This window comes from Tympanuchus pallidicinctus, unplaced genomic scaffold (genome assembly GCF_026119805.1).
Source record: "Tympanuchus pallidicinctus isolate F22 unplaced genomic scaffold, pur_lepc_1.0 scaffold12, whole genome shotgun sequence".
Lineage (NCBI taxonomy): Eukaryota > Metazoa > Chordata > Aves > Galliformes > Phasianidae > Tympanuchus > Tympanuchus pallidicinctus.
The window spans coordinates 16,949,327-16,961,509 of NW_026294637.1; the positions used below are offsets into that span (position 1 = coordinate 16,949,327).

General features: G+C 39.3%; 1 protein-coding gene across 4 annotated transcripts in view; it reads left to right on the forward strand.

The window, feature by feature from the left end:
* Positions 1-12,183, forward strand: part of TMEM266 (transmembrane protein 266) — a 107,501-nt gene that overhangs the window by 68,844 nt on the left and 26,474 nt on the right. For all 4 annotated transcript variants that reach the window (XM_052672197.1, XM_052672195.1, XM_052672196.1 and 1 more), the window contains 3 exons: positions 9,095-9,151; positions 10,299-10,437; positions 11,652-11,767. In XM_052672197.1, coding sequence (XP_052528157.1) covers positions 9,095-9,151; positions 10,299-10,437; positions 11,652-11,767 — 312 coding nt within the window. The remainder of the gene's footprint in view (positions 1-9,094; positions 9,152-10,298; positions 10,438-11,651; positions 11,768-12,183) is intronic.

Genomic DNA, 12,183 nt, shown 5'->3' on the forward strand with positions numbered 1-12,183 from the left:
CACTGGTTTTTGGATTGCGAATAAATGTCAGAGAGTGCACTTAAGGATAGAGGAAAAAAAGTCTAACAGTTGCTGCTCTTAGCAAACTAAAAGCTCTTGGTTGTATTAGTGCTGTTTGTCAGTTGCCTAGAATTGGCAAGAAAGACAGTTGAACAGCTACAAAAAGAGATAATCATCTCTGGATCACCACAGACATGGAAGAGGCCTATTTTATGCATTTTTGTCTCACAAAAATCTTACTAGTGTCACTGGGAATAAGGAATTAATTCAAGATTACAGATCTTGTCTTATAAAAAGATCTGTTTTAAGAGTGGAATGATCTTCTCTCATAGTTAATGTTTAGATGTTCTGGGTTGCTGCACGTAAAAGTAAGAGAATGAAACAAATGGTGAATTTCTTTACAAATATTTTAATGAATATATTTTTGGAAGCTGGAGAATGCTTTAGTCATGCTACAACAAATGACCAAATTGGGATAATCTATTATAGTTTCCAACTTTATTCTAAGAGAAGTCATTGATATGGAGACATTTAGACTACACTTGAAAATTCCCAAGTTATTAGGGCTGCTTTTCCAGGTATACTATGATGTATTAGTTGTCACCAAAAAAGTTGGGTTGTTTTTTTTTTGTCACTTGATGCCAACTAGTATGTTGGAAGAGAACCTGAACTTATGCATTTAAAAATACACCTGGTTCTGTAGGAGAAAACATTTTTATCCAAAAAGAAGTGAAATTCTTCACTCTGTGGTACGTTTTGGTGAAGATTACAGAGATATTAAAAAAATAAAAAATAAAAATTGGGAGTTGTGGTGTATGTAAAAGATTGGTAGATTACTTGTGATGGATTCATACTTACCATATTATGCCACTGTTTGTTTCTGTGGTTCTATTTAATGAAATTTATTTACATGTATCATTTTGTATTTCTGCTTCCTATTTCTGCTCATTGTGGGGGTTTTCTAGCTAGTGTATCCAAACTGCCTTAGGGCATTTTCAGAAGGGATTCCCTGATTCCAGGCAGAGGTCTCAGGATGGCTTTGTATCTCCAGTCTCCTCTGGTGCTGGAGCTACACAAATGCATAAAATTCCTTTGTGCATTTCCCATCATTTGATAGTGACTGTGGATTGTAGATTACATGTAACCTGCCTGAAAAAGAACCTGTAAACCATTGAAAAGTTTTACAGAATCCTTTCTTTGTGCATTGAATATCCTAATTCCCAGAGACTCAGGTTTGCTAGATAAAGTCCATTCCCTGTAAAGAAATATTTTCCTATCTCCTTGAGAATCTTTGTTTTCTCCTATGGGAATCAGCACCCTGGAGGCACCTGATGACTGCACTAACATACTCACCTCATCTCTGTTGCTGTCTTGAGTTTGTCTCACAGCAAGTTTTCCTGTATTCCTTGATTTTCTTCTGCTGGATGTAGTCTAAAGTTCTGTTTTAATTCTTTTTTACCACTTTCTCCAAAGCTTGATGCAGTGTCTTGTTCCTGTATCTCCCTGTATTCACCATTCTCATTTTGAATTTGTTTTGGATACTTCTTGCATCTATTCCTTTGCCTGCTTGATTGTGGGTTGGATTTACACCAAGGAAAAATGCGATCACAAAGTAGCCATGTAATGAGCACAAAGGAGGGTAGGATTTTTGGATATTGGTTCATCAAATGCATTTGTAGCTGCTCAGAATCCTTGACTTGGTTAAAGCAACAGAGGTGGACTCTACTAAGTATCTGAATATCCTCAAAGACCTCAGATCTGAAAGAGAATGAAGGTGTAACTTTGCCATTGGGTTTGCTGGAGTTGGTCTTGTGCAAGGCTCATTTAATGAATGACAGCACATTTGTTTGTGTTGAAATGTGTTTCTTCAGCAGAAAAACAGAAAGTCTATTTTTTTTTCTCACCCAAATCAAAAGATTTGAATTTCAAGAGATTATGAAATGTTGCAAAAACTGCATATCATACAAATATATTTTTCATCCACCTTTGTTTTATGCTCCTTCAGAGGTTTTTTTCCTCCTCAATTCCCGATACCGTGAGTCAGCTGGCTTTGTTATTTCTTGAGAAGATTGTGAGTTATAATGAGTGCATTCTGTGAGTGTTGATGCCAAGGAATGAGTTTCCAGATTTGAGCAGGCTTAATTGATTTGCTTCAATATAACAGGCAACTGGTGCTTAGTCCTTCGGATGGTGCTTCTTTCCCCAAACCAAGGACTGAGAGTTTCTGGTGTACAAAAACAGGTTTTCTCCTTTGCAAGTATCGTGTCCCAGTGTTGGGTGTTAATTACTTTTTTCTGTGGTTTGGTTCCCATTCATTGTGAAGGTAGATATGTCATTCTTCAGAGAGACTTCAAATTAGATATAATGAACAAGTAATAGAAGCTTCTCAAAAACAACAACGACTTGTTGAAGAATAGGAAACTTTCAGCAGAAAACCTGAATGTTCTGGAAAAGCATGACTTGGTTAAAAGTACTTACAGTCTCATCATGGCGGAGTTAAACAGGCACTGGCTTTCTGCTTGGCTGAAGTGAAGGGGGCAGATATGCCACCAACTAGCAGCTGCCAGAAGAACATTTGCCAACAAAATTAAGTAGCTGGGCTTGGAGCATTTTCCAGCTCTCTATACACTTGTGTTATCTCCATGAGTCTTAAAGGAATTTATTGCTTTCTGACAATTTTACATTTTCTGTCACTGTCTGTGACTTTTCCAACATAAATTCAAATGAAGTGCATGTCAACTCTTCTTGCTTTTTCCCAAGTATTTTGAATAGGATTTACTAGTGGTGATGATTGTGTATGTTTGTTTCTGTTTACATACATCACTATAATTTATCTGTGCACTGAATGTTACCCAGATGTTAAGACAGAAGAGAAGACTTTGAAGGGGGAACCCCAGTGCCAACAGCAAAGCAAGGCCGGGGTTGCACCCTAACAAGAGTGCATATTCAGCCTTGGTAATAGTTGAGAAAAGAAAGATGGGGGAAGTCAGAGTATTTTGGTAAGTGGATTGGAGTCTGTATTTAATAGCCTTATTGCATTGCCAGAAGTATCTGATTCTGTAGCTGTTGTTCAGTTCTGTTTTTCTACTAAGACTGCTGAGACCACTTGCGTGCAAGAATCAGGTTCTTTCATGTTGGTTGTTTGCATTGCTCTGTGTTGCTTCAGTCAGCCAAGCACTCAGGCATTCTGCTAGCTTTCAGCGCTTGAGCATTTCCCACGGAGAAACCAGGTTTTCTCGTGTGCTTGAAGTTAGGCAGTCACTGCACTGCAACTTTTTTCCTATGTCTAAGAAACAAGTTCTTGAATCGGGTGAGTACATCTGGGGTACTGGTTGATAAAGGGTTTGTTTAATTAGCCCTGGCTCATAAATGCATTTTCATTGTAGGAAGAAAAAAATGTCATCTTGTATGTTCAGAATTCTTAGTACTCACTGTGATGTTTTACATCTAGCAATTCTTGGAAATAATAAAACCTCCCGAGGATGACGTTCCTAGTAATGTTCTGCAGAAAACTTCCAGGAGGAAAGGCATCCCAAATGACAGATCTAAGCAAATCATGTCTTTCCCATACATATTATTCATTACAGTTCCTGAAGAATTTTTCATTACAGAAATTGGCTGTTCCTTTTGTTAGATTTTTTGGTCGCGCTTCGAACAACCAAAGCAGAAAGATAATCTAATATTAATTCTGAAATTCTTCTGCAAGCTGGGATTTATTTTCTGAATATTTACTTTCGTTCCACATGCACGTGACTCTTTTTCATGGTGCACGAATGCCCTGCATTGCTGACTGTTCATAGTTTGGCTTTTGTTTAGAGTGATTGACAAGAGGAGATCTAGTTACAAAGATACAGATTTGTAGATATTATTACAATTATAAAGGTAAACTTAAGCTACTATGTTTAAAAAAAAAAAAGTTCTTAGTGTACTGTGACATTTCTTTTCTAGCCACTTTTCTTACTTCACTAGAAATAGTTTTGTAGAGGCCTAAATGATTTAGCTTGAGACACTCCTGAGATGTGAGCCTGCCCATTTCATTTCCAAGAACATATTACTTACCTGGTGTGCTCTATCAGTGCTTCATCTATGCTTTCATCTCTTGATAGCCACAGGCCAACACCTTCTACACTGTGCATTATGAAGAGAAGAATTAATGCTAGTGTGATCAAGCCAAGAGGGATCTTCTGAAGCAAGGTTGCTTATGACCAATTTTCTGTTCACAGTCTGCATTTACCTTATGGTAATGTGCTGCATCTGTAGTAAACCATTTCTGTTCCTGTAAAGCCCTTTCAAATCATTCCAGAGTTTTCATTATAAAATTAATTGTTTTTCTCCACATTCTAAGATTGAGTATTGCAGAACAACAAGTGACCTGCAGTGCAGTACTCGTGCAAAGATGCATTTGAGCACTCAGTGATAGCCTGATAGAGTATTAGTGGTAGGCAGTGAGAAAAATGCACTGCATTCATGTTTTCTAAATGCTGCCAAGCTTTTGCAGTTATTTATTTCTATGTGACTGCTTGTGCTGATAGATCCACAGTGTTACAGAGCACAGTAAGTCAGGAGTGTTTTGTGCTCTGTGAGGTGAGGTCAGTAGTTATCCTCTTCATTTCAGACCTTTGGTTGAAGAAAAACCCTGTGAGGAGGATGCCTATGCCCTGGAAGCAGGAGGCTGTGCCATTTAAAGATGCCAGGGTGTTTCTTTGTGCTCTGCAGGCTGGGGTGGAGCATACACCAGAACAAGTAATGCAGTATCTCAGGACAGGCACACCAAGAAGTGGCACTAAGTTCACTTTTAAGTAGTGAATGAGCTCAGGCCTCTGCAACGTGGCCTAAGCCAGAGATTATAAAGAGTGGGTACAAATTATTCTTTCTGGGAAATATGTCAATTAATATTTGATGTTCTAAGATACATCCTGGAGGCAGAAGCTTGATCTTGGAGTTTCTGCCAAAGTTTTGTGGCAGTGGAAGGGGGGAAACACTCTGCTAAAGACCCTTTTCACCCTCCTTCCTCCACTGTTCAGCTCTTGTGCAATCCCTGCCTCATTTTGAAATGCAAAGCTTCCCTGCTTTGCTGGTAGCTAAGCATGGTGGGCCAGCATCACCTCTGTGCTGCCTCCTTTGGATTTCTTTATGCTGTGGATGGTAATGGCACAGCAAATCACTGGGTAGTAAGTGGTGCGTTACCAATGCAAGCAGTGAAGTGCTTAGAGTTACTGAATGTGCTGTGCAGTCAGCTAACAAATGTGGCCAGCTCACGCAGACTGAGGGAATGCACACAGCTGGCTCAGCAAAGGACTTGGCCAGGTGTCCTTGCCAAATTGGGGAGAGAACCTGCAGCATCACAGTTCTTCACAAGCTACGCTGCAGACAGTCAGTGTCGTGCAAGCAACTGTGTCAGCAATGAACAATGTCAATTTCAAAAGTGCCTTTCTTTTTGAAAAACAGGGTTTTTTTTTCTTTAATCTGTCCTTACTCCATCTAAAATAAGTTCACAGAAGTGTCTAGTCTTTTATTTTTATTAGTACACTGAGCAGACTTCTATGTAATAATTTAGCTTTCCTCAGAAAGCAGGAAGTATTTCTGATATATCTATGTCTGTTTTATCAACATACACACATGTACATATCTACATATAAGGACTTTCTAGTTAAAAGCTATCTGGTCAAGAAATGTCAAAGCATTTTTTTCAGCTTAAAAAAAAACAAACAAAACAAACCTGGCAGTGACCTTTAACAGAAAAATAAATACTCAATGGTATCTAATGTTTGCATTCAAACCTATGCAACCTGGAATGCAGAACTGTGTGTATACATTTGCTGCAGTACTAGAAAACACCCATGCATCAATAGAGAACAGTGGTGTTTCTCTTTTTTTTTTTTTTTTTCCTTATTTTTTTGTATTTTCTTTTCTTACTACATAAGGAAGAGTCACAACTATCATTTCTGTTTCATCTGAATGTTTTAGCTGCTGTACTCTTCTAATTTCTTTGATCCATGCATGGTGTGTAAAAACTTTGCTTCAATTTTTTTTGTCTCTGATTTTTTTTAGGTTCTGCTACAGGTTCTTATTTTTAAGTTCAGTATAGAGAAAGTACACAGTCAAGTGCAGTATGCATTTATTTGGAGGACGCTTGTGGCTGTTTTGAAAAATGTACTGAAATATTATTTGTAAGTAACACCAGCACTTTCATTTCAGTCAAAGTATTTATTATGATGAACAGGAAAACATGCCTAGAGAAGTCCCGATTTGCTTGGTTCAGATTCCTCTAGGTAAGAGTTACAGCAGCATCACCCATCACGTGGTTTGTGCAGAGAGGGCAGAAAAAGCAAAAGAGATTGGAGCTGCCAGTGGTAAGGAGTTACCAGGAAACCATGGGCATACCACATCTGTACCACCAGGTGCAAGTGCTGTGAGACTCATGCATCTAAGGTGCTTTTCTGGAGCCTCAGGGCACCAAGGCAGAGCTGCCCTACATGGCTTTTGAAACTTCATTTTGTTAAAAACAACATGCTGGTGGATCATGCCACTGGATAGCTTCAAGACCTTCCATGCAAAACAAATGTTTTTAAAGCTTATCTTGTGCCCTCAACTTTTTGTTCTGAAGATGATGTCTCTCAGGTGGGGAGCAGGGTTTGTTCTGCACTTGTGTTCTCTCTTTCTTTAATTTGCTTGCCCTACTTTTAAGCAGAAATGCTTGTTGTCGAGACATTTGTTATGAGGAAGCCTGTCTTCTAGATGTGGCACCAGGAGGCTGCCAGACAGACTTCCCGTCATTGCTGGCTTGTGCTGATTCACATCAGCAGGCTGGAAATGGAAATGTTTGCATGAGCATCCAGCCCTTAGAACTTCTAGGGCCTGCAAATGTGACCATAGTGCTTTAAACACCACAGTGAGGAATTAAAAAGGAAGAAAAGAAAATCCTGATTTATGTTCCCTCAGCAGTTCCGTGTTAAATCACATTTAGAGTTGTGCAGCAGTGCTTCTGTTTTCTTTGTGCCTTTCTGCCCCATCACTGCAGAGAAAAGATCTTTGTGTGCTCCTATCCAACTATCCAAAAGAGGAAAGGTTTTCACCATCAGTCACTGTAAACATCTGCAGTGTTCAACCATCCTTTAGTTGCTCATTGATAGTGCTTCATAAATGATGTCTAAGCACAGAAGAAAATGACCTGGATGTTTCTATGCTGTCAACGGGGTTGTTGTAAAGGCAGCACACTTCATGCTTTTGGGAAGGCACTGCTTTTCCTCATGCATTTCCCAATGGCTTCCTGCTGTGGACCTCAGGTTAACTGATGTAGCAGGATCTGTGTGCTCTTGAGTAACTTGCACTTCATGCAGCTTGTCAGTGGGGAGTGAGGGAGTTCCTTACAGAGGAGCTAGGGAACTGAGGCTGCAGGAGTATCTTGGTCATACAGCAGCATGTGTACTTACATCACACATTACTGTGCTCACATCACACCATAATGGCAAATTTGGAGTGGTGAGGGGTTTCACAGAGCTGCCATTGAGTGTTTCTTCTTCCCTGTCTAAAATATCCTGTGCATACAGATTCATAAGGAAACTATTCCTGTACTTTGTTGGTAAAGTACTTTGGAATTAAAATGTTCTTTTCGGAGCAGAGATCAGCAGCATTAGCAGTTCTTGGTGTCTACATAGAGTCTCATCATTTTTTGTAGAGGGAAGAGAGCGCTATGTTTGCTCTTCTGGCTAGCAACTCCCTTTCTCAGTTAGACCTGGACACTGCTTCACATAACAGCATTCCTGAGTGAGTGCTGGTTGGCTGACTTTTCTCATTATTTGTGATATGAGGCAGGATTTGAAAGCAATATATGTCTCACAGCAGTGTCTTCCTCTGCAAAACAAATTAAGGTTTGGAGTGCCAAGGTAGAGCTCAGCGTGGTCATCCTGGACCAAGGGAGGCAATTGGGCTCGTGGGGTTTGGCAAAACGGTACTGCTCTGAAAAATCTAGTATTGTTACACAGTTAAGTAATGCTGCTGTGTTTGGGGTAAATTCAGAGCTGGTTGGGATTTGAAGATGTTTGCGTTTTTAATGAAGAGGTGATATGTATATTTATGTACATGTATATATATTCATCATACAGTCATTGAGATTCTTCAGCACAGTTCTTGGCACGGTGACCATTCACACGTAGGCCTGCCGAGCTCTCTGTCGCTGGTAGTGGTCTTTAATGGAGAAGAAATTGATTCTTCTTCATAAGTCATAGAGCTGCAGTTAGAATCTTCACGCCTGTCATGTCTGCATTCCTTTTATGTGAATTCAATTTCAATCATCAGATTTATTTTCATTTAATTGTCTCCTATAGACCAGTTTAAAAAAAAGAAAAATAAAAAAGGTGGAGGGGAACAACACCATTGGATTTTTAATTGGAATTCACCATTGGTTCATTCTGTGTTCCTTCTTTATCTGTCTTTTCTAGTTACTGATCTTACTTACAGCTGTTTTGATTATTGGGGAGGATCATAAATATCTTTTTCTCTCTTATCCTATGACTTTCTGGGACTTCACAGTAAGGCAAGGACTCTGCACTCAGGACAGGCAAGGGGAGAATAAGAGTCTCTGCTCTTCAAATTGATGAAATGTCATCAGCTTTGGGCATGAAGAGAGACAGTGGCTCTTTATTTTCATTAGGAAATAGTAAGCACTAACATATCATAGATGGCAAGAAATGAGAATCTTCCTACATTCGAACGCAACCGAGAGAGCCCAAGAGTGGATCTTTTGAAGGTTTGGGTTTGTTTGGGCTTTTTTGTTCCTTGTGTATTTGTTTGGTTTGTTTATTTTTGTGGTGATTTGAATCTCACATGTCTAAAAGAAACTTGAGAAAGTTGGAAAGACTGAACATTTGAATTTGGAACTTGTTTATGAAGTTTCACTGAGTTAATATAGTGATTGGAAAGCAGTACTTTATTCTACTATCCAAAGGTATGGCTATTTCTAGCTCCTTATTATTTAGAAGAGTTACACAATGCTCAGATAAGACAAACACAAGCCCTTAAGTAGGCAAAGGACTAATGTTTATATAAAATTATAGTAATATTAATCTTTTTTTTTCCTAATTTATTTTACTAGACTGTTTTGAGGATTGTGGTCCTTGGCATATGGGATTACATTGAAAACAAAATAGAGGTAAGCAGTCTCACTCTTTGCTCTCATTTCCAGGCAGACCATGTGTCTTAACGTTCTTGAGAATATTAAGAACTTTGGGTAGCTTTGTTACAGATCTGATGCAGATACCTTTTAATTCAGATAAGTATGCATATTCCTCTCATTGTTTACATGAATGCAAAGCTGCATAATGCAGTTTCCTTTTCTGTGGGCCTCTCAAGGAGTGTGATATTTGGAAACATTTTATTATTGGAGGAGGAGAGGATTGTGGGATTCTTCCTGTGTGCCTGTGGATTTTATTGGTAGAGCTGTGCCAGTCCAACAGTTGTAATTGCTACCCTGAGATAATGAGCAATATGAGCAAAAATTTTCGTATGACTTGTGTGCATACATTCCTGTAACCAAGTTGAGGTTAGAACTGATTGAAAATTGGTGTATGGTTTTCTGATAGGAAATACTCATTTGGCAAAAACCCCAATTTTAACATGAAGTTATTTTCTTTCTCAAATCTGACTTTTGATGAATACGGTTGCCTTTTCTGATCTAATTCACAATGAAACTAGCATCACACAAGTTCTTAAGAGTTCACATTGTCCAAATGCTTGAAAATTTTGCTGCCCAATAACAGTGAGAACAGAGAATCTTTCTGTCTGGATGCACAGACGTTCCCACACGTTATGTAGTCAGGACATGGCCAAGAGCCATTAAATCACTTTGCACCATCTTTTTCTACTTGCATTCTTGATCTTTTCCTTCAGGCAGTAAGATCTATGGGCAGGGACTTTATTTTGAGGGCGAGGGGCAAATAATCATGCCAAAAAATAAGTGATAAATATCAATGATAATGAAGGCCTTCAGCTGTAATAGCATTTAGTCTATCATTTCTACGTGGAGATTCTGGCCAGTAGGTCCAAATACCTTTCTCTCTTCCTGCCCTCCCACCAGTTCCTCTCCTCACTTCATAAAATGTGGGTGAAGCACTGAAGAATTCTGTCACGCTGCCTTAAAAGGATGCAGTCTTTGTGGGGCTTGGCCACTCTCATATCCCTTCCAAATACATACCCTAATTTCATTTCTTTTTGGGGAAATGGGAGCCCTTCATGACCTCAAACAGAAAAGGCAGGGCCTGTGTTCCTCAGGATGGTTTGAAAAGTCTTTTTTTCTCTAGGTGTTTGATGGTGCTGTTATAATCTTGTCCTTGGCACCAATGGTGGCCTCAACAGTGGCTAATGGCCCCAACAGCCCTTGGGATGCTATCAGCCTTATTATCACACTACGAATATGGAGAGTGAAGAGAATCATTGATGGTGAGTGGTGATTCAGTTTGTGACTCTTGAACTACCTGACAGGCTGGAAAAACAAAAAAAAAGGTATTAAATACACGATGCTATTGCTTTCCACTGCTATTTTGTTCCCCTTCCTCTGACATGTTAGAAGTACCAAAGAGGAGAGAGATGGCTCCCATGGAGGAGAATAGGAGTCAATTTCATGGCTGTTTTTTTCTGTTCTATTTCAGCCTTTATAATTGATTGGTTTAGTTTTTTGTGTGGGGATGTGAAAGTGTCTCATGTTTCAAGTAAATACATCTGACGTGACATGCTTCCTGTCTCTCACCATCAAGCACCATTCCAAATTCTATGAAATAATTGCTTCCAGTGCTTTTCCAATATTTGCCACACCATCTGTATGTTTGTGCAGCTGTATCTGTCTTGCTCCTTTCCTTTCCATTCTGTTTTTAGTGTAACTTATGTCACTGTTATCATGGTGGTTCTGAGCTGAAGGTGCTCTATGGCACTGCTGTGCTGCATGGCACAATAACTAGCCATATACTGGTACTGTTTTGCCCAGACCTCTGTCAGGAAACACCATGAGAGATGAGAACTCCATAGCAAGTCAAGGCTGTGGAGAGCAGAACCAGTGATTGTGCCTGGAAGCAAAGAGTCAAACTGTTATATCTCTGTATACAGAATTGAGGAAAGGCCTTAGTCCTGTGCCTGAAGTGTCCAAGAAAAGTTCAGGATCTTGTGGAGATTCACAAAATGTCAAAAATCTCCTTTGTCTGCTGTTGCCGTCAAGGGCTTACGTTGTACCTCCAAGTCTAGGAATTTAATGCTGTGGGCTCTGAGGTTGTTCTTTTCCAAAGGAAGCCTTGCTGTTCAGGTTTAGAGAGGAAGGCAGGAGCTCCAAGCAGAAAATCCTACCTTGCAATTCGGGAAATCTGCTGTAAACTCTAGGAAATGTCTGTATTAGCAAAAAGCTAGGAAGAGAATGCAGGATGCTTTTCAGCTCAACCAGGCAGTTGGAGATCTGACCGAGCAAGGTCTAGACCACTGTTTGACCAGCATTTCATGTGTTAGAAATCCTTCCTCAGAAGAAATACTTAATTCGCTTGCTGTAAGTGAAAGTGGTGATTTGTTGTTGTTGTTGTTGCTGTGAAGATATGTAAAGGATTTCCCTCTGATTTAAAAAATTAAAAAAAGAACCATAGTTTGGGTTCATTTGAAGTGCTTGTGTTTTCCAGCATATGTCCTTCCAGTGAAAGTGGAGATGGAGATGATGATTCAGCAGTATGAGAAAGCAAAGGTTATTCAGGATGAACAGCTGGAAAGACTAACCCAGATCTGCCAAGAACAAGGGGTAAAGTTCAATTCTGTCTTTATTTACATATAGCTTGTTGTAGAGAATCATACAGTGTATGTACTTTGCTGTAATTGAAAAGTATCATGAGGATATCTGTTGCAGTGTGACAGATTTCAACATTAAAGAAATACTAGCTGCAGCCAGGATATTTTTAAGCATGGTATTTGTCAAATAGCAGTTGCTTCTATGCATGTGTTCTTAAGGTGAGGAAAACAAATGTGAAGAATAGAAAAGGAGTGCTTCCAGTATTTGATTTATTGAATGAGTGCAGTTTGACATAATATTCAGAGCATGCAAAATTCATTGCCATTACTGGACACTGCAACTGTATTAAAGCCTTATTCCTTGGAAAAGTACATGCATTTGCATGAAAGCTAATGAATCTACCTGCTTTAAATGCAGGAGGCTGCTTC